The sequence below is a fragment of the Macaca fascicularis genome, chromosome 6 (genome assembly GCF_037993035.2).
Source record: "Macaca fascicularis isolate 582-1 chromosome 6, T2T-MFA8v1.1".
Taxonomy (NCBI): domain Eukaryota; kingdom Metazoa; phylum Chordata; class Mammalia; order Primates; family Cercopithecidae; genus Macaca; species Macaca fascicularis.
Genome location: NC_088380.1, coordinates 119,277,682 through 119,300,928, shown reverse-complemented (window position 1 = coordinate 119,300,928; position 23,247 = coordinate 119,277,682). Strand labels below are relative to the sequence as shown.

The 23,247-nt window shown below is 36.7% G+C and overlaps 1 protein-coding gene across 45 annotated transcripts in view; it reads right to left on the bottom strand.

Moving 5' to 3' along the window:
* APC (APC regulator of WNT signaling pathway) overlaps positions 1-23,247 on the bottom strand; it is a 143,905-nt gene that overhangs the window by 95,138 nt on the left and 25,520 nt on the right. For 14 of the 45 annotated variants that reach the window (XM_065545852.2, XM_065545857.2, XM_065545863.2 and 11 more), the window contains exon 1: positions 17,414-17,451. The exons of 12 other annotated variants lie outside the window; for them this stretch is intronic. Coding sequence is in view for 10 of the 33 variants with exons in the window: in XM_073994047.1 (XP_073850148.1) it covers positions 16,875-16,934 (60 nt within the window). In the remaining 23 variants the exon portion in view is untranslated. Of the gene's footprint in view, positions 1-16,874; positions 17,099-17,413; positions 17,452-23,247 lie in introns of those variants that run through there. 19 more of the 45 variants (XM_065545854.2, XM_065545858.2, XM_065545864.2 and 16 more) reach the window with 2 other exon arrangements.

Genomic DNA, 23,247 nt, shown 5'->3' with positions numbered 1-23,247 from the left:
CAGGCCTGGTCATGATTTAATCTTTGCCCCTTCATTTTAATTCATTTCACAATTTGTAAATGAACATTCACAATCTGCTTTAACATAACTTACAGCGATATTATTAGGATTAATAACAAAAGGTAGGCTAAAAAATAAAAGTACTATGTAAATGTAAGTTATATTATGAAAATATACATGTAACATAACCTCTTCAGTAAGATATAGTGTTCACCTATAGTTAAGACACCTCCTCTGACCAATGGACAAGGGGTAAAGAAGTAATGCAGCCATAGGAGACATCTCAAAAATAAAGGAAAAATCCACAGGAGTGATCATTATTTTGTTTTACATCTTATTAATAAGCAGGTCTGAAAATACCCAGCACATTATAAACCATATGACAGAGGTAGGGATCTGACAGAATTTGAATAATGTGAGCCTTAAAATTTCTCATTTCAAATAAAATTAACAGGTAATTTTACATCAAAATAATAAAACAAAATAAGAGAAAAGGTAGTAACAGAGAAAAAAATGGACACACACAAGTTTATTGAGACACAGAAGTTATAACCTTACACAATCATGAAAAGAGCCAGATGCGCAAGATGAGCAGAGACTGCTAAAAGTACTCTTTATTACAGGAATAAAAAAATAGACTCTTCAGATGAAGAATTAAACCTTTAATCATCTTTTTTTCCCCCAACTCCAGAATCCCAATCATTAAAGTTTTTTCTGCTCTAGAAATAATCTAATTTTATGGAAAAAATAAGATGTTTCATGGAAGAATACCCAAACTTATATTGTTTTAGGATGCTGCAGCCATCCCTCCCTAATCCAAAACTTGTGAAGTCATACAAAATTTGTGAAGTTGTAAATTTACTTTGGAATGTCTTTTTTTTTTCAATTACAAGAATTGCATACCAAATACATCTTTAAAACTTTTTTTTAAAATTTGAAACTTGTGTGATCACATTATAGCTGCCACACACCATGAAATGGGGAAAACCTCCCAATCTTTCACTTTATTGAGAGCATGCAAACCTCTCAATTTGTTTTTCTACAGTTAAGATGACCACTAAAGACACTGCTCCACCTTGTAAGTGTCAGGTAGGGGAGAAGAAAGCACAAGGACTATCATCTAGACTTTTATTCAAATGTTCATTAGAAAACAAATTTACAAGTATTGTGAGAAATAAAAGCAAGGAAGCAAAAAATTTCGGGCTGGCGAAAGATAATCAGAATTAAATGTGGAGGATTATTATTTTCAGAAGTTCGAGATCACTTCTTTTTTACATCAATGGAGCTGCTTTTATTATTTTGTTTTCATGGAAAAACAAAGATATATTTTCCAGCATTTTAGATGAAATGAAATAAGAAGAAAATATGAGTAAGAAGGCAGGAAAGCAAAAGAATCATAAAAGACGACTCTGCTCAACCCTATGCAAACAAATCTGAACACCCCAAATAGATAATTTACTAGAAGATATAATCTATCAAAACTGATCCCAAAAGAGATGAAAAATCTATTATAATTTACCATGAAAAAGTCACTATTAGAAAATCAATTATATCATTTAACATAATAGATCTACATGGGAAAAAATTGTATGTTCATGCCAAAGATGATGAAAAGACATTTTACAAATTCAATACCCATTCTTGTTGAAAATACTGAATAAAAAAGAACATTTCTTTAACATGATCTATCAGCCCCAAGGCTAACAGTATACTTAATGTGGAAACACTGGATATACTCTTACAGTCAGGGTACCATTCTATTAGTCACAATAGTCAACACAAATTAATGAATAAAATTAGAAAAAAATTAGAAAGGGAACATTATTCACAGACCACATAACTATATACCTGGAATATACAAAAGCATCAATGAAATATTATAATAATAATGTAATTTGGTAATATAGTATAGTACCAAATATACAGAAATCATTCCTTTATAGGGGAGAGAAACCAGACAGAAGATAAATGAAAGAAAAGATCCCATTTACAATAAAAAATGAAAATATCTGGGCATAAACTGCACAAAAAGAGTCCAAAACATATACGAGAAAGATAGAAAAGTAGATTTCAACAAATGGAAAGGCATATCTTATTCTGGTATACCAAGATTCAGCAACATAAAGATGCCATTTCTCCCTAAGCTAATTTATACATTTTACAGTCCCAACAAAAACCCTATATAAAGTTTTTATTTCCTGCAGCTAGATATTAAAAAAAATAGGAAATATTAAAGAGCAGGCAGTAAACTACATATTAAAATAATGTACAAAGCCTTTATAATTAAAACCATATATATATGTAGTTAACTATATTGTACCAATAGATCAGTTTTTTTGTTTTGATAATTGTAGTAGGGATATATAAGATGTTAATCATCTGGGGAATCTGTAAAAGGTATATAGAAACACTCTGTACTATTTTTCCAACTTTTCTGTAAGTCCAAAGTTATTTAAAATTAAAAGTTTTTTAAAAAGCTACAATACCGGTACATGAATAGACCAACCACGAGAACACAATGTTTAAAATCCAGAAGTAAATATATATAAATTCAGTATATAAAAGCAGTATCTCAATATTCATAAAAAGATGGAATTTAAAGTGGTGCTGGGAAATGGGACAGCCATGAAGAAAAAGTAAAAACTGCATTTTTACTCATAAAACACACTAGGATAACCTGCAAAAAGGAACAGAGATTTAAATGTTTGAAAAACATTTCATTGCTTATGAGAGCAGACTTTTATTTTTTTAAGTAAAGATATTTAAATGGCATATATCCTCTTCAAAGGATGGTATGGAACATTTTAATTTTAATTTAATGGGTGTAAGACACACAGAGGGCCAAGTAGAGTTCTCTAGAGTAATGATGTCCGTTACTAGACTAGGAGTAATAAAGGAGATTCTTAGGGTACCTTCAAACAAATGGGAAAATTTCTATTTGCTATAAAAGCACAACTGCATTAAAATAGTGCACATCTCTACAGTGAAATACTACACCGGTATTAAGAAGAATGAGGCTGATGTAAAAATGAAGTTGATGAAAAACAAAACAAACGTAAAAAACAAGCAAAAGCCCATCTCCCCCCGCAACCCAAAAAAAAAAAAAAGAATGCGGATCACTAATGTCTCATGTGGTCCCTACTGCTCCAGTAAAAATAAAGGAGTGCAAAAGGATAAAAAATATCACTTAAAGAACATTCAAAAATACAGTCACTGCTTATAGAATCAAGGTATAGGGTCTGGTGGTAAGTCTTCCTTTTTATTACATACCCTTTGAAAAGTTTGAAAAGCAAAGCATTGGCCAGGTGGTGGTGGCTCACGCTTGTAATCCCAGCACTTTGGGAGGCTGAGGTGGGTGGATCACTTGAGGTCAGGAGTTCAAGACCAGTCTGTCCAACATGGTGAAACCCCATGTTGGTTTCACCCCATTTTGTCTCTACTAAAAATACAAAAAATTAGCCAGGTGTGGTGGCATATGCCTGTAATCCCAGCTACCCGGGAGGCTGAGGTGGGAGACTAGCTTGAACCCAGGAGGTGGAGGATGCAGTGAGCCGAGACTGTGCCACTGCACTCCAGTCAGGGAGACAGAGCAAGACTCCATCTCAAAAAAAAAAACAAAAAAAAACCAAAAAAAAACCAAAAAAAAAACAAGAAAACCCTCTAAAATGAATCAAAATAAAAAAGAAAAGAAAAAGTTGGATTTAAAAAAAACAAAAACAAAAAAACTAAATATGATTAGAGAGAGAAAAAAGAAAACAACCTCCAAACATACTAAAACAAAGATTCTAGGGAGGGGAAATTGATTCAAGAAGCAGCAGAAAAACCTTAATAGTTCTACAACTATTAAAAAATTGGACAAGGTCCGGTGGCTCACGCCTGTAATCCCCAGCAATTTAGGAGGCCAAGGAGGGTGGATCACAAGGTCAGAAGATAGAGACCATCCTGGCCAACATGGTGAAATCCTGTCTCTACTAAAAACACAAAAATTAGCTAGGCGTGGTGGCGTGAGCCTGTAGTCCCAGCTACTCAGGAGGCTGAGGCAGGAGAATGCCGTGAACCCGGGAGGTGGAGGTTGTTGCAGTGAGCCAAGATCGCGCCACTGCACTCCAGCCTGGGTGACAGAGTAAGACTCCATCTCAAAAAAAAAAAAAAAAAATTGGAGCAGTAAGTATTAATATCTTTGCCCTCCTCCTCCAAATCCTTCAAAACACCATATCTGAATGGTTTTGCAAACACCTTCTACCAAACTTTTAAGGAACAAATCATTCTGATCTTACACAATGCTTCCAAGGATGGAAGAATAGGAAATATTTTCCAATGCATTCCATGAAGCCAATCTAACCATGACATAAAGGTCAAAGATTGTGTGAAAAAGAATAATTATAGGCTAATATTTACAAATATTGATTCAAAAAATCTAAACGAAATTATCAGGAAGCAGAATACAATAGCGCACAGTAAAGAAACTACAGCAGAATGAAGCTGAGTTTATTCCAGAAATGCGAGTAGAGTGCAATATAAGATCATTTATGTGTGTCACTTGCTACATGAAAATACTAAAGAAAAACCATCTCAAAGAAAAAACTTTCTATAAAAACCTGGAAATAGGAGGGAAACTGTCAAAGCTAAAGTAAACTTCATTCTTTTTTTCTGAGACAGGGTTTTGCTCTGTCACCTAGGCTTACTGCAGCCTTGACCTCCCTAGCTCAAGTAACCCTCCTGCTTCAGCCTCTAGAGTAACTGGGACTATGGACACAAGCCAACATGCCCAGCTAATTTTGTAAACTTCATTCTTTTTTAGTATGTTTGTTTTAATAGATGGAGTCTTGCTCTGTTGCCCAGGCTAGAGTGCAGTGGCACGATCTGGGCTCACTGCAACCTCCCAGGTTCAAGCAATTCTCACGCCTCAGCCTCTCGAGTAGCTGGGATTACAGAGATGGGGTTTTACCTTGTTGGCCAGGCTGGTCTCAAACTCCTGACCTCAAGTGATCTGCCTGCCTCCACCTCCCAAACTGCTGGGATTACAGGCGCTCCACACCCAGCCGTAAACTTCATTCTTAATAGTGAAATGTTACAGACATTCTCTTTAAAATCAGGAATAAGATGTCTACTATCCACACTTTCAGTCAACGTAATACTGGAAGTCCTAATTCACACAGTAAAATTTAAAAAAGAGAAAGTGTAATGATTGGAAAGAAACAAAATAGAAAAATCTTAGAAATATAAAAATTTTATGCTTGCCAGATACAAAATCAGTAATACACAAAAAAGTTTTAAATTCCAAGCAGAATTCACCTCATCCATTTTAATTCTTTTCTCTTTAACAACCATTTTCTATTTCTCTTTCTCTTCCCTACTAAGGCCCCATTAGGTGGTGATATTCAGTCTTCTGTCTGTTGCATTCTTTCCCCACTCTTTCCTTTGCTTACATTCTGTAAATAGCTACATAACACTGGCTAGACCTATCCATGCCCATACCAAGTGTGGGCAGGTCTCAAGACGCCCATCCCAATTACCAGGAGCAGGGGTTGGCAAGCATTTACTGTAAGGGCCAGATAATAAATATTATAAGTCTTTGTGGGTCATATGATTTCTGTTGCAACTACTTGACTTTGTAGCTGTAGCACAAAAGCAGCCCCAAACACATAATTAGATGGGCATGCCCGTGCTCTAATAAAACTTAATTTACAAAAACTGGTGGTTAAAGCATAATTTCCCAATTTGGGTTTTCAAACACCCCAAGGTAACCCAAATAATTTCAAAGGCCATTAAGAAATTCCTAATACTAAAATTAGTATTTTACTTTTAAATACTAAATTTCCAACCTGCCATGTTGGAAAGAACAGAGAACTAGGAAGTCTTAGAATCCCTGATTTTTTTTTTTCAGCAATCAATTTTAATTCCCACAATTTCTTCATCTTCCAGAAATTTGTTACAATGTCAATTTGAATGTCTCTTACTCTTTATGGCATTGTAAGCTCACATCTTTATTTTGTTTTTACTATCACTTTAATGGGGTCTTATGCGAAAGAGGTGATAAATTTGGGAGATTAATTCACTAGCTTGAATAAGAAATTTTACTTTATATTTAGATCTTTAATTCATAAGGCATTTTTATTGTTGTGTATGGCATGAGTGTAGTGGTCTAACTTTATTGTGTTTCGTATGGATAACTGAAAGTAGTAATAAATAGTGCAACTACATCAGCACTATTAAACAAACCATTTCTTTTCCACTGAATGGAAATGTATCTCTTATATGCTCAATTCTCATACATACTTAGAACTGTAACTGTATTATATTTATATTAATTTCAGACAGGCTCACATTTCCATAGTAAGTCTTACTACATCTCATGAATAATTCAGGCTCTGCAATCAAATTTCCCAGGGTTTTTCCCCCTCAAGAAAAAGGTCCTATGCCTCTATACATTTCATATCAAATATATCCCTGGGCTTTTGGCTATTTGAGTTGCTGTGAATGACCACCACCACCCCACACCAAATACTGCTAATGGTCAGGCGTGGTAGCTCATGCCTGTAATCCCAGCACTTTGGAAGGCTGGGGCCGGAGGATCACTTGAGTGAGACCAGCTTGGGTAACGTAGTGTGACACCATCTCTTAATAAAAGAAATAAAGAAAAACAAATATTGTTACTACATATAAAAGCTACGAATTCTATTTAACCCATAATACTTGTGTGACCACCTTATCAGATGATTCTATGAATTCTAATAGGATTTCCAGTGGATTTTCTGGGTATGCAATCATATAATCTGTAAGTGATACTTGTGACTCTTCTTTCCTGCATTTATACCTCACCTCTTTTTCACGTTTTATTGTTAGCTTGAAACTTTAAAATGTCACCTAAACTATTTTATTCTCAATTTTAATAAGAATGGCATATTATTTCACTATTTGATATTCTTACTCTTAGATTTCAGTAAATTTTTTAACATGTTTAGGCATTTTCCCTTGAGTTTAAAGTTTTTATTAGTAGTAGCTGCTGAACATAAATAGTACTTTTTTGTATAATCAAATCGTTTTTCTTTTAATTTCTTGATGCAGTTATAAGATTTTTGAATGTTGACCTATCCTCCATTCCTGAAATAAACCCCACGTGTTCATGTTTTATTCTTTAATGAGCCTGTTGATTTCTTCATATTTCACTTAGAATTTTTAAAGAGAAAACATATAGTTTTAAATTTTTATAGTATTTTGAAATAAGGTTTTGAATTAAGCTTACACTAGTTTGCAAAATGAACTGATAGATGTCTCATCTTTTTACATGGTCTGGAATAGTTTGAATAGTATCTATCCTTTGAAAGTCAGCTAGAATTCAAATCAGAAGGTGCCTTTTTTCTTATCAAAGTGATGGATACTCAAAAGAGGTGCCATTTTAGAGCTAAGATTTTTTAAAAGTATTTTAAAGTTTCTTCTGAGGTTTAGTCTTTTCATGCTTTCTCCACCTTGTATTAATTTTATTCATTAATAGTTCACTAGTAAACTATTTCCTCTAGTTTTACAAATGTATTGTCGGAGTTGTATATATTCTCTCATTTAAAAATTCTTTATCTGAAGGTATCTTTTCTCATTGGTGTTCTGTTTGTCTTTTATTCCTTTAAACTTTCTAGGGTTTCATTTATTTTATTGGTGTTTACCAAAACAAACAAAAACATCAACATATCCTTTCCACTACTTTATTTTCTATTTTATCAATTTCTTTATCTTTACTAATTATATCCTCTTATTTTCCATTGGCTTACTTAGTTATTTAAAGTGAAAGGCTGGCGTGGTGGCTCATGCCTGTAATCCCAACACTTTGGGAGGCAGGTCAGGAGCTTGAGACCAGCTTGTCCAACATGGTGAAATCCTGTCTCTACTAACAATACAAAAATTAGCTGGGTGTGGTGGCATATGCCTGTAGTCCCAGCTATGGGGTGGTGGGGGTGTCACTGAGACAGGAGAATCGCTTGAGGTGGAGGTTTCCGTGAGCCAAGATTGTGCCACTGCACTCCAGTCTGGGCGACAGAGTGAGACTTCATCTCAAAAAAATAATAATAATAATAAAGTGAATATTAATTCGTTTATTTCCTCACTTAAACATTCACTTATTCGTTTCTTCCTTAATAATATAAATTTTAAGGACATCAGTTTTTCTCTTAGTACAGCCTTATCTACATTCCACAGGTTTTAGTATGAAGAGTTCTTCTCTTTATTTCTAGATAACTCATAACTTCCATCTTGATTTCCTCTTTGATCTAGGGGATACTTCAAAGATTCATCTCGATTGCTAGGTATATAAGGCTTTTTGAGTCATCTTTTTATTGTCATTGATATATTGTTTATTAGATTAATGGAAGACTATTGCTTATAAAATTGTTACCATTTGAAAATTTTTAAAGGTTTGTCTTGTAGTCAAGAACATGACTAATTTTCATAGATATTGTACTAAAAAGTTTTTAAAAGGAAAAGTATATGAAGTTCTATAACTCTTTACTGACTATAGCATATTATTTAAATCCTATATATATATAAATTACAAATCCTTTGTTTGTAATTTTTCATGTATTTGATATGTGAAATTCAGAAAGTCTGATATTTATTTAGTACTTACAATATCCGATGTACTATAAATGCTTTCTATATATTAACTCATTTAATCCTCACAACCACCTATGAGGTAGTGTTACGCATTTCTGAGTTAAGAAAAATGGAACTTCAAAACAGTAGATAACTTTCCTAAGAACACAGATCAAGAGGCTATGCCAGAATTCAAATCTGTATTTGTTTTTAATGCTCATGCTCTTAAAGACTGTGTAACTTCGGTCCAGTGTTCACAATCTATTATATCTGATAACAGTCTACCTTCCAAACTTAATGCCTATTAAGTTCCAAGATAACCTTCCTCAAGTAAGTCTCTCCTCACTTTTCTCTACAAACTCTTTCTTACCTTTGCATTTTTGTTTATAACTCTTCCCCTTTCTGAATACCACATCCTTTTTTCCTCTGCTCTTATAAGATATCCTCATCCTTTAAGGCCCAGCTCAGTTGCTTACACAAAACCTTCCTGACATCTCTGGCCAATAATGAATCTTCCTGCTAACTGAACAGTAAATACTATACGATTTGGCCTAACTGTTCTCTAATTATTCCATTTTACCTTGGGGTGTTTTGTCTTCCCAGCTGGAGCATAAACATCTTGAAGACAAGGTCTATATCTAATACTTAGCTTTTGTAATTCCCAAAATGCTTTACTCAGCGATAGCCACATAAAAGACAAATATACATGTAAGAAGGAACAGAAAGGGTGCATTATCAGCCACAAAGGGCAGACAACAGAAAGAGAGGGCACAAATTCAGAGAATGTCTAAGATGACTTTTCCATTAAAAGAGTAAAACAATACACCTTGTTATTCACAATGTACCATATTTAGGTATCTTATTATTCACAAGGTACCAAGTATTAAGGGAGTGTTACGGGTTGAACTGTGTTTCATAAAAAGGTATGTTATAGGTGTGAGCACAGTGGCTCACACCTGTAATCCCGGCACTCTGGGAAGCTGAGGTGGGAGGATCACTGGTAGACAGGAGGTCGAGACCAGCCTGTGCAATATAGTGAGACCCTGTCCTTAAGAAAAAAAATTAAAAATTAGCCAGCTGTGGAAGCACATGTTTGTAATCCTAGCTACTTCGGAGGCTGAGTTGGGAGGACTGCTTGAGCCCAGAAGCTACTCTAGGCTGGCAACAGAGGGGGAAAAAAAAAAAAAAAAAAAAACCCCAAACAATGTTACATCAAATATGACCTTATTTGGGGACAGAGTCTTCATAAATGGATCAAGTTTGAGATGAGGTCATACTGGATTAGAGTGGGCCCTAAATTCAATGACTGGTAAGACAATGACAGATCAAGTTTCAATAGAGTGCCCATAGAAATGGTGTTACAACAAGTCTAGGCCGGGCGCGGTGGCTCAAGCCTGTAATCCCAGCACTTTGGGAGGCCGAGACGGGCGGATCACGAGGTCAGGAGATCGAGACCACCCTGGCTAACCCGGTGAAACCCCGTCTCTACTAAAAAGTACAAAAAAAAAAAAAAAATAGCTGGGCGAGGTGGCGGGCGCCTGTAGTCCCAGCTACTCGGCAGGCTGAGGCAGGAGAATGGCTTAAACCGGGGAGGCGGAGCTTGCAGTGAGCTGAGATCTGGCCACTGCACTCCAGCCTGGGCGACAGAGCGAGACTCCGTCTCAAAAAAAAAAAAAAAGAAATGGTGTTACAACAAGTCTAAAAGACACAAAGAGAAATTTAATAAGGCCATGTTGCTTTAATGTTTCTCAGTTTCTATTACAGACTATGTCAGAAGTAGCTGATACATCGATATAAATTAAGTGATGATAAAACCAAGAACCTAATTAACAATGAATATCTGCTTACAAGATAATTCAGCAACCTTGTAAGAAGACCATGTGAAGAAACAGGGACACAGAGACACACGGGGAGAATGCCATGTGATAATAGAGGCAGAGATTGGAGTGAGGAAGCTTCAAGCCAAGGAATACCAAGGATTTCAGGCAACCATTAAAAGTTAGGAAAGAGACACAGAACTGATTCTCCCTCATCAGAAGGAACTAACCTTCCCAACCCATTGATTTCAGACTTCCAGCTTCCAGAAGTGTAAGAAAATACATTTCTATTCTTTTAAGTTATCAGTCAGCGGTACTTTGTTACAGTGGCTCTGGGAAAATAATATAGGGAGAAAAGTAAGTTGACAAGTTCCTTGTTCTCAGGTAGCTTATTATCTAGCAAAGGGGGGACTATTCAAGAGAATGGGTAAATAGGATCAGTATACAAATAGATTTCTGTGTCCCACTTCGCACTGTCTTGGCTGCAGCAATCGGCTTACTGCAGATGGAAACGAAAGGCACATCAGGGGCACGAGGTATCCTTTGTTTTCTGTCCTAGGGAATCTCTGACACCTCACTGTGTTCCCAACATTAATGCATGTACAACCAATAAAAGACTAAACACTTAATGGGGCAATTATTGACCAAAGTGGAACAGGAGCTAGTATACAAATCTTACCCTTGGGTGGACAATTCAGAGTTACATTCTATATGGTCCCTCAGAAAGTCCTGGCAGGTCAAACCACAACTGTCCAAAGTGATGACCAACTTGAGAACATGTTTCTACTAGCTGTCCTTCTTTCTCTGTCTCACTCTTTTCAGGTCTATACTTCTATATCCCCTAGATGACTTCCCAAAGTATTTCACAAAAGGCCTGGCCTCAGGACTCTGACAAGGGACCCAGGCTAAGATGAAATCACCTGGAATTCAAGGCCAAATTTGGGTTGAAAAGCACTGACAGAGAATGCTACAAAAGTCATACCTTGCTGAGAAAACTGAGGAAAGGGTTCAAAAAGTAAAAGCCATTTTAGAAGGGAACTTAAGAGATGGCATGATTATAACAAACATAAGTATGAGGACAGTATTCCAGGAGAAGGAAAAGAACGATCAAAGGTCAGAGGTTGGAAAAATGATATATATATTTGGGGAAAGAGATAGTCATCTAATTTAGCTGAAATACAGTGCAAAGGAATCAGGGAACAACAGAAGGAGGTACAATGTATAAATATGGAATGGAACAACATCAAGCTTTAGTGACTTCACAGTGTAAGGAAGCTGAAGTTTCAACAGAGCGCCCACGGAAATGGTGTTTTAACAAGTCTACAAGGTACAAAGAGAAATTTAATAAGGCCGTGTTGCTTTAACGTTTCTATTACAGACTATGTCAGAAGTAGCTGATACACTGATATACATTAAGTGATGATAAAATCAAGCATCTAATTGAACAATGAGTATCTGCTTACCATCTTGGTGATCATTATATATTACACTATACTTTAAACAAACTTGGTAAATGAAAATCTGAATTTACCAAAAGGAAGTAACACTCATTCGCAAAAGTAAAAATAACTAAAAAAATCCTTCAGCTTAAAAAAATGGAGAACAGATGAGTATGCCTGTGTATGGCCCCACAAAGATGACCAAATCCTAGTTCCCAAAACTTATGAATGTGTTACCTTATGTGGCTAAAGGAACTTTGCAGATGTGATTAAGTTAAGGATCTTGAAGCAGGATTTCCTGGATTATCTGGGTGGACCCAATGTAATCACAAAGGTTCTTTTAAGAAGGAGGCAGAAGGGTCAGAGAAGAATATGTGACAAGAGCAGCAGAGGGTCAGATTCAGAGAGAGATTTAGAAAGCTGCTGGCACTGAAGATGGAGAAACAGGCCATGAGACAAGGAATGCCAAGAACCTGAAGAAAAGCAAGAAAACTGATTCTTCCATAGAATCTCTGGAGGAAATGCAAAGCCACTGATATCATGATTTCGGTCCAGTAAAAACCATGTCTGATCTCCAGGACTGCAAGATAATCCATCTGTGTTGTCTTAAACCACTAAATTTGTGTTAATTTGTTACATCTGAAATAGGAAACAATGCCCTATAATCCAGAGATCCCTCTATCAGAGATAAATCCAATGAAACTGTTTCACTGGTCAATGTAATGATCTTAAAATACATCACAAATTCTTTCACCCTACTCCTTTAAGAGGTGGATTCTAATTCCTCCCTTGGGTAGGCTGGACTTAGTGATGCACTTCTAATAAAGAAAATACAGCAGAAGCGATGGTGTGTGGCTTCTGAGTCTAGGTCATAAATGGCCTTTCTGTTAGAATCATTGAGGGAAGTCAGCTGCTATGTTATAGACACTCAAGCAGCCCCATGGAGAGGCCCACATGACAAGGAACTGAGGTCTCTTGCCAGTAGCCAATGAAAAACAGACTATGCGAGTCAGCCATCTTGGAAGAAGATCCATCAGTCTAGTCAAGCCCTTCAGATGACTTTATCTGTGACTGACATTGTGACTGCAACTTTATAAGAGATCCTGCCTGAGTAAGACCATCCAACTAAGACATTCCTGAATTCCTGCCCCACAGGAACTGTTTAAACCACTAAGTTTTGGTACAATTTGTTATACAGAAATACGTAAATAACATAGTCCCTAAGGTGACATGTACAAGAATGTATACCATAAAGGTGTTTGTGGTTAATGGGATTTGGAGAAAACTTATGGCCTTCACTGGAGGAACAGTGATAGGTACTATAGAATACTATACAGCAGAGTTAGCATCACAAACTAGATAGACATAAAGTAAAATGAATAGATCTTAAAAACAGTATTGAGTTAATAATGTTCAAAAATTATGTAAATTAAAAACACAGGTTTAAGTACACACAAAAAAGTAAAACCCAAGCAGACACTTGCACACCCATGTTTGTAGCAGCATTATTCACAATAGACAAAAGGTGGAAACAACCTGAAGTGTCCACTGACAGAAGAATGAACAAAATGTGCCATATACATGCAATGGAACATCATTTAGACTTAACAAGGAAGGAAATTCTGACACATGCTACAGTATGGATAAACCTTCGAGACATTATGCTAAGTGAAATAAGCCAGTTGCAAAAGAATGAATATTAAATGGTTTTTCTTATTTGAGGTTCCTAGAATAGTCAAATTCATTGAGACAAAAAGTGGAGTGGTGGTTACCAAGGGTTGGGGGAGGGGAAAATGGCGTGTTAGTGTTTAATGTGCACAGAGTTTTAATTAGCGAAGATTAAAAATTTCTAGAGATGGGTGTCGTGATGGTTGCACAACAATGTGAATGTACTTAATGCCACAGAACTGTACACTTAAAAGTGCTTAAGATGGTAAATTTTATGTTTATCGCAATAATTTTTTTAAAAAAAATCTCATTAACTGTAAAAAAATAGATTCACAAAATGATGATAACTACTTCTCAAGAATGTATGCATATTTAAAAACACGAGGAGTGGGAGCAGGGTGTGAGAATAAAGGGGGGAAGGCTTACCTTGTACCAACTGATGTATGATTTGATTTACAAAATCAGCTTTTGAGAACATTATTCACTTAACGGAAGTTTTCATTGTACATTCAAGATACTTAGTACTTCAAAAGTAATTTAGTTTTCAAAAAATCTCTGTGACTCTAAGCAGATCTTATGAAAAAGCGGTGTTTCAAAGAGCAATCCACCATATTCTTCTAAATTAGAGGATATCTTAGATTATATAAATCTTTAAATATCCTAGGAGTAGCCAAAGCAGTGTTTAACTTGCAATGAAATTTCACATAATTCTACCATGAGTTTCTTAGAGATTAGTTTACATGTCTTATTTGACTCCAGCATCTTTCATAGATGATATTTAGAAGGTATCCTAATAAATATGTAGTGAATGTATTTCCTAAACTATTACCCATCTTTTCTGAACCATAATACTCTATCCCATTTTATGTGCCACATAAGTAGGTTTCAGATTCTAATACAAGAAAAGGGGGAGAAGGGAGATCAAAATTGAAGAGAACATTTAAACATACACAAGTATAAAAGATTGGTTAAATTTCATAAAATGAGTAATAGTTTATAAAACAGACAAAAATGGTAAAATCTACAGAGCAATTAATGCAAATGAGAAACTTCATGGTGGCTTACACCTGTAATCCCAGCACTTTGGGAGGCTGAGGTGGGAGGATCATTTGAGCTCAGAAGTTCGAGACCTGCCTGGGCAACCTGGCGAAACCCCATCTCTACAAAAAACACAAAAATTAGCTATGCATGGTGGTGTGCGCCTGTAGTCCCAGCTACCTGGGGGGCTGAAGCGGGAGCATCACTTGAGCCTGGGAGGTTGAAGCTACAGTGAGCCATGTTTGCGACTGCACGCCAGCCTGGGTCGACAAAGTGAGACCCTGTCCCCCACCCCCCAAAAAAAAAAAGAAAAGAAAAAAGAAAAAAGAAAAACTTCAATAGCTTAAATTCAGTTCATAAAACATTTATAAATATTTAATTTTAAATTCCTTAATAGCACAATTCACGCCATATCAGTGAATAATTTCAAAGACCACTAAAGCCAACAGTTCAGTCATAGATTAGATATACTACAAGAGGAATGAAATAAACTTTAGTTCTTTATTTCTTATTTAATTCAGAAAAACCTCTCAATCTAACACTATTCTACTTAGATGTGTTCATATGATAACACGATCTTTAAAAAGTTGTTTATGAATGTCATCATGAAAACTGCTGCTTCTCCATTTGCTTAGTCACCAGGTATTTTATAAAGCATTCTTATATTGTAGATAAAAATTCACAACCAAGTAGGATTGCCTTTTCATTTTTTTAATAATTTGTCAGTGACTTACATTGCTTTTCAAATTACCTCTGTTATATATTATTTTGTATGTATGTAATAAGAGGCATTATAGTTTTATAGAATTAGAATAAAATAGAAGACTTAGGTTCTTCACATTGTTATACAATATTTGACCTTGGATAAAGTCATAACATACTTGATTAGGAGTCTCTAACATTTAAAATAAAAATAATGCTACACTGAGCTGTTAAAATGGTAAAAGAAGGTAATTTATGTAAAAATAATAATTTTATAGACTCTCAAACACTATGCTAATGAAATTCAAAGAACCAAGTAATATTAGCTGTTAAACTTCATTTGGAATTTTAATGTGACATCTTTAGTTCTAGCTATAGTTTCCATTAGGTTTAAAAAAAGAGACTCTAAGTACTTTTTTTTGAGATAAGGTCTTGCTTGGTTGCCCAGGCTGGTCTTGAACTCTGAGGCTCAAGTGATCCTCCTGCCTCAGCTTCCCTCAGCCTCCTGTTTAGCTGGTATTACAGGCATGGGCCACCACGCCCGGCTCCTAAGTACTACCAATCCTGATATCCATGATCAAGTAATTCTTAAAACAGATATAATTTTTTAAAGAACTGTTAAAATTTATCAGTGAAAAATTTATGTATCTTATTTATCTAAGCCAGCCCAATTCTGTATTATCTTGAAAACATTACTAAAACAATATAATAGGTCATCTTAGGACTTTCTATTACATAAACATTATTAAAGAGGCACTGTCACTGACCCTGGAGGGCTTTACAAAGCCACTGCCATCCTTGTTCAGGGAGTGGGGAGGTGTGGCAGGTTGGCTACTATAAATATGCATAAAGATAGGCTTTTACATTTAGGTAAAGGAAAAAAAATAAGCTCAACAAAATACACTTTATATCAAGAGTATATGAGAATTCACTAGACAGAAATACATCTAGAAGAAAAGTCATGTTGCTTTAAAATATTATTCAGTGTTATCTAAAAGCAACCAAAGAGAAATATAAAATTACTTTAATATAGGTCTTAAATATTAGGCCTACAAAAATTTGTTCACCATAATTTTTCATAAAGTAATTTACATTATAAAGTGGTTTGCTCTTGAATGACCTAATTAATGGCATAAAAGCTTCACTAACAAAGGAAAAGATCCACTGTTTCATACATAATTTATTAAGATTTCCTATAGGATTTATGTTAAATCAAAGAATTTGAGCATCTCTTTCGTGATGTAGAATCAAAGTGTCCAATACATTCCACTGACAAAACATTTATAGCCTGACATTTTTCCTACTTTAAAAAACAGTAATTTTTTTTCTCCTGTTCAGGCTGCATTTATAAACTATGGCTTCTTGTAAATGGGCTTCTACCCCCAGCATTTGCTGCACGATTTCTTATTCCTCTGCAGTTGTCTTTTCAGCCTAACAGAGAGAGAAAAAGCACTACTGCAGTCATCCGCAAAAAGCCACTACCACTGCATTTTGTAACTAACAAAGACACTGGTATCTTTTTGCCACCCTATTCACAGGGAGTTTACTTAGATGTTTTACAAAAGCAGGCACACTACTGGTGACCAATATTTCATCAACCAACACCACCACTCATGCTCTGCAGTACCTGCCTCCTCCTCTTTCTCTCATTCCCAGTAGCTCTTTCCACTAGATTCACATCAGCCATCTGCAGCGGTTTTGTCTCCTCTCTCTTTTGGCCACCACTGCATGTGTCCTTGTCGCCAGGAAGGAAAAGAAGCCTTTCAATGGGCTAGAGCTTTTGCTCCTCGTCATGAATATGCCCATTCTTTGTTGTCCTCTACCCGTTTCCTTAGATACTGTTATTCCACTCTGTCAAATGGCATTATAAAAACAAAAACCCCTTCTAGTTTCAAAAACAGCTTTTTCTTAGCAGACTCCCCTTAACCCTTCTACCCCTCCCCCTTCTTCCTCTTCTGTCAAAAACCCTGGATCTGAAGTACAGGAAATCCATCTCCAGTGCTGCAGTGGGGGGCGGGGGGGGGGGGCTACGCCCCTGCCTCCTCGTTTGGCATGCGGCAGTGGACCCCGTGCCAAGGAAAGACCATCGGTTTAAGACAGTGCGAGGGAAAACCACCTTCCCCCTCCCCCTGCAGCAAGCCTGGCCATGGTGGCTCCAGCACCTACCCCATTTCCGAGTCCGACAGCACCTCCATTCTGTCTCCAGTGACACCCTGGCGGGCTGCACCAATACAGCCACATGTCGGTCACGTGCGCCCACACCCAGCCAATCAGCGGGCTCCCGACGGGAATGGGGAGCGCCCTGGTCCGCATCCAGCGGATTACACAGCTGCTTCTCTCTCCGCTTCCCGACCCGCACTCCGCAGAGGGGCACAGGGCCCCGCCCAACCGCACAGCCGGCCTAGCCCTAGCCCCGCACCCCTCGGGGGGTATGCCCTCACGGCCCCAGTCCCCAGCAAGCAAGGAAGTTGATGGGAGTTGACACGCATAATAGAGTGGGGGGAGGTCCGCAGGGCAGAGGGATTAGCACAAGATGCTGGAGGTGGGAGGGAGAGTAATAGAGGTGGGAGGGAGAGTAATAAATTACATCTCATTTGCTATGATTTTTGCAGCACAGCACAAAGAAACAATTATATTAAATGTATTACAACGAATAATTTTACATTACAAGTCACCGAGTTGTTAGAGTGATGACTTGTTATATAGATCACTCGAACTATATTTGAATTAAAAATAGTTACCAGAAAAGCTATGCTAGCAGCTTAGCAGTTGAGATGAGAACTCTGAAGTCTGGGTTGCCTGGGTTGAAGCTTTACTCCTGTCACTCTAGCTCTGCAACTTTAGTTACTTAACCTCTCAGTGTTTCAATTTCCTCCTCTATAAAATGGGAATAGAAGTACAGAATAGAAGAGTTAATATATATGAAGCAGTATTTAGAGCAGTCCCTAACACATACATAGAAGTGCTGTTAGCAACTACAAATCTGAGGCTTTAATGTAGTATTTTAACGCAAATTGCATTGCATTTAAACCTAACCAGGTGAAGCTTAAATAACTAATTTTATGAGGTTGAATGACAAAATCCAAATTGTCAAGAATTTATAAAGTTAAACTTAAATTCTGGTTTAAATGGGGGGAAACCAGTTTCTATTATCTATTTAAAATTTAAAAGGATACTATATTTCACTTTTTTTTTTTTTTTTTTTTGAGATGGAGTCTTGTTCTGTTGCCAGGCTGGAGTGCAGTGGTGCAGTCTCGGCTCATTGCAACCTCCACCTCCCAGGTTCAAGCGATTCTCCTGCCTCAGCCTCCTGAGTAGCTGGGACTACAGGCACATGCCACCATGCCCAGTTAATTTTTGTATTTTTAGTACAGACGGGGTTTCACCATGTTGGCCAGGATGGTCTCAATCTCCTGACTTCGTGATCCGCCCACCTCGGCCTCTCAAAGTGCTGGGATTACAGACACAGACATGAACCACTGTACCCGGCTTAAACTTAAAGTTTTTAAATGAAGCATATTATAAAGATACATTATATCTTTTCTTAATTTTCAAATAGTATGAAAAGAAACAAGCTATTAAATAGCATATTTGAGGCAATTCCATTTTATTAAAAAATGTATATATCAGAAAAGTAATAGACACTCAACAAAATGTCTGTAGAGGTTATCCCCGGAAAGTGAGATTATGGAGCTATTTCTGCTCTTCTTTCGTGCTTTTGTTTTTTTCCCTCCTTCATTAGTCCTTGTGTTATAATGCCTGATATATAGCAAATATACCCTAAATATTTATTTAATTAACAAGTGAGTTATTTCCACACTGATGGCATACTACTGTTCTATTAAAAGTTTAAATATATTTAGAAACAATTTCCCTTCATATTTGAAATAAATAAAGCATGTAAATCAATTTGATTCTATCCTAAATAACTCTATTATGAGAATGACTTCGTTTTACAAAAGGCTTTCAAAATCCTCTTACTGAAAGCACATGATTCACTGCACAGGACTTATTTACATCATTATTTGTGACAAATTCAGAATAGGTAATTTCTCATAAGGCCTAGAACTTCCAGAAGGAAAAGTTTTTCAAAACAAAGAATACAATTTAAAAGCTCCTCAAAAGAACTTCTTAGTACCCTAAGACACAATTGTAAGCCTATTACTCTTGACTCAGACTATGATTCAAGCTTTTAGTAAACCAATTTGTAGCCAAAATGTTTGTCTAAATTTTTACTGCATGTATCATAGATACTCATCAGTGACTTAAATGACAGAGTTGTAAAGAAAACTATGACAATTATATATTTATTAGTCACTATGCTTCAAATATAAAAGAAAGCCAAGTCAAAAATTTTATATTTTACAATGTTGCCAATTACTCAGTAATATTTTTCAAACCAGTAGAGTTCCCACAAAAGTTTAATTTGAATTTTTAAAACTGCATAGCTATTTTAAAAACCATAATTAAATATAGATATATAATCAAAGTATATTGCGCCAAATTTCAACATGGAAAATTACTGAAGCATTACCTTGTGTTACCAAGTTTGTACATACCTCAGAATAAAGCTTCTGCCATCTCTATTTAATTGAAGATGTTATTTATACTACATATATATATATGCATTAAAAATATTTTCTGGACGGGGTGCAGTGCCTCATGCCTATAATCCCAGGAATTTGGGAGGCTGAGGTGGCCAGATCTCTTGAGCTTGGCCAGATCGCTTGAGCTCAGGAGTTCAAGACCAGCATGAGCAACATGGTAAAACCTCATTTCTACCAAGAATACAAAAAAATTAGCCAGCTGTGGTGGCACGCACATGTGGTCCCAGCTACTCAAGAGGCTGAGATGGGCGAATCACTTGAACCAGGAGGTGGAGGTTGCAGTGAGCTGAGATCTCACCACTGTACTCCAGCCTGCGCAACAGAGACCACATCTCTCTCTATATATATGCAATTTTTTTCTGATCAAAATGAAACAGAAATAAATTGTGTAATACTGTTTAAAGACCACACTGACAAACATATCTCTTATTTTCAGTATCAGTGTTTGTTATAACCAGCTTCACTGCTTTTAGTAAATGGTTTCATATGTAAATGCTGTAAATATGAACATATAATTCAACTTAAAAAACCCTTCTGAACCTTCTGCAGCTACAAAAAAAATGACTAAATAGAATTAATAGGATTCTTAATGTCTTAAATATTCCATTCCCCAGCTACCTGGGAGGCTGAGGCACGCGAATCTCTTGGATCTGGAAGGCGGGGGCTGCAGTGAGCTGAGATCACACCACTGCACTCCAGCCTCAGTAACAAAGCAAGACTCTATCTAAAAACACACACACACACACACACAAAATCCTTTCCATTCCATTTTTACCTAGGCACTTTTGGCTTAATTTAAAACTTGTGGTTTAAAAAACTGACAAGTAGAATACGGACAACATTAACTAGTGTAAAATGAGTTAAAATTAGTGCTCCTTTCAGTCGTCTTAATTGACTCTGGTACTTTATTGATAAACTATTTCTCTTTACTGAAGGCCTTAGACATAGAATAGAGTTATGCCTACAGATATCAACAAGTTTTTTTCTTTCAAAATAATAATTATGCATTGAAAAAACAGTTACTAGTGTAAATTTAACTTCTACAGGTACTAAGGCATCAAATAAAGCTCAGATTTAGAAACCTTTGTGTTTGGATTTATAGTTAGTTATGGTACGATGGAAAAGTCTAAGAAGAGATAAGTTAGATGTGTGCTAAATTGGTTCTGTATTTTTCATGGGATACGAGAACGAGGTGAAATGTTACAATGGCAATGAGATTTTCAGTGATGTATAAACTAAGTGGGAGATCTTGACCTATGTGTCTATCTTTATCTATATCTATCTATCCATCCATCTAACTATCTCCCTTTTTTTTTAGGGACAAGGTCTTGCTCTGTCACCCAGAGGCTGGAGTGTAGTGGCGTGAACATAGCTCCCTGTAACCTCGAACTCCTGACCTCAGGTGATCCTCCTGCCTTGGCCTCCCAAGGTGCTGTGATTACGGACGTGAGTTGCCACTCAGGACCGGGAGATATATTCATAGTCTTCTACGGGCAAGACTTACCTGTATGTTCTATGTTACCTCAAGGAGTGAGTCTCAAAAGAAGTGTTCCTAGCATCTAACAGAATCTTAATTAATTTTCCTCTCGCCAATATCCTTTCTAATCAGCAAACATCAAAATAGTTCTTCACACTTTTTTTTTTTTTTTTTTTTGAGACGGAGTCTCGCTCTGTCACCCAGGCTGGAGTACAGTGGCCGGATCTCAGCTCACTGCAAGCTCCGCCTCCCAGGTTTACGCCATTCTCCTGCCTCAGCCTCCCGAGTAGCTGGGACTACAGGCACCTGCCACCTCGCCCGGCTAATTTTTTTTGTATTTTTTTAGTAGAGACGGGGTTTCACCATGTTAGCCAGGATGGTCTCAATCTCCTGACCTCGTGATCCGCCCATCTCGGCCTCCCAAAGTGCTGGGATTACAGGCTTGAGCCACTGCGCCCGGCCTTCTTCACACTTTTGATCAAGAACATTCCATGCCTCTCCACTGCTGACAGTGGAACTGAGACAGTTTGGAGTTTAGTCATGGAGTGCCCTGAGGTCATGTTAATTAGTCTTCCTACACTAAAATACGTCCTAAGCGTATTAAATTTCCTATGGCTGCCAAAATAAATTACCACAATTTTGTGTCTTAAAACACAAACTTGATAACTTACAGTTTTGTAGGTTAGAAGTCTAAAATGGGTCTCACTAAGCTAAAATCAAGGTGTCTGCAAGGCTGCACTTCTTTCTAGAGGCTCCAAGGGGGAATCTGTTTCCTTATCCTTTCTGGCTTCTACAGACCCACTGCATTTTATGGTTCGTAGCACTTTGCCTTCATCTTCAGAGCAAGCAATGTTGAATTGAGTCTTTCTCATTCTGTAGGACTGACCTTGCTCCTTCTCAACTTTCCTTCTCTGACTCTCATTTTTCAGCCTCCCTCTTCCACTCTTAAGTAAGCTACGCTTTAAAGACCCTTACATTTGGCCCACCTCAATAATCCAGGATGATCTTCCTATTTTCAAGTTAGCTCATTAGCCATCTTAATTCCCTTTTGTCACATAACCTAACATATTCATGGATTCTGGGGACTAGGAAGCAGACATTTGTAGGGAGCCATTATTCTGCTGACCATACGATAGCTTTATCTCCAACTATTTCAGAATTTGCATCCTAATAATAAAATTAACTAATCAGCCCTTTCTAAAACTTATAGCTTCTTGCTCGTATAGCTCTTTGCTACTCTACTGAGATACTTTAGAAGGCTCCAGCATATGGAGATTGAAGACTTAGGGTCAAGTTCTGAATCTTTCACTTTGTAGCTTGATAACACTGGAAAAGTCATTTAATTTTTCTAAGACTTGACTACTCCATCTATAAAATGGGAATAACTGACTTATCTTGCAGAGCTGTAATAAGGATCATTATGTATTATGAACAAGCTTTAAAAACTGAATTTTTTAAAGTAAAGGATGATTAATTGCTCCACTGGCCCAAATCATGGTTTGGCTTAAACATAAATTCCCATGAAGTAATCCAGCAATCCACCTAGAATCAATTCATCTCCTCTTCCCTTCATTGTTCCTCCATCTTTTATGGCACAAATACATTTTGTTCTTGTGTATATACACCTCCTATCCCATTCCCGACTATAAAAATCCCAAGGGAAAAGCCCACACCTGATTTTCTCTCATATCTCATGGTGTATATCACAATGTTTTCTACATAGGTGTTCATTAAATATTATTTTAAGAAGTGATTTTAAATTAACCCGCAAAAGGCATTCAATTAAAATGCCCTCATGGAATAATAGTATAGCAATTGTTAAATAATATTATTGTAAAATATAACCTTCTACTGAGGAAATGGAATATTTTAAGTTAAAACTCTGGCCCCTGTATGTGGAAAAACGAATGTGGTGA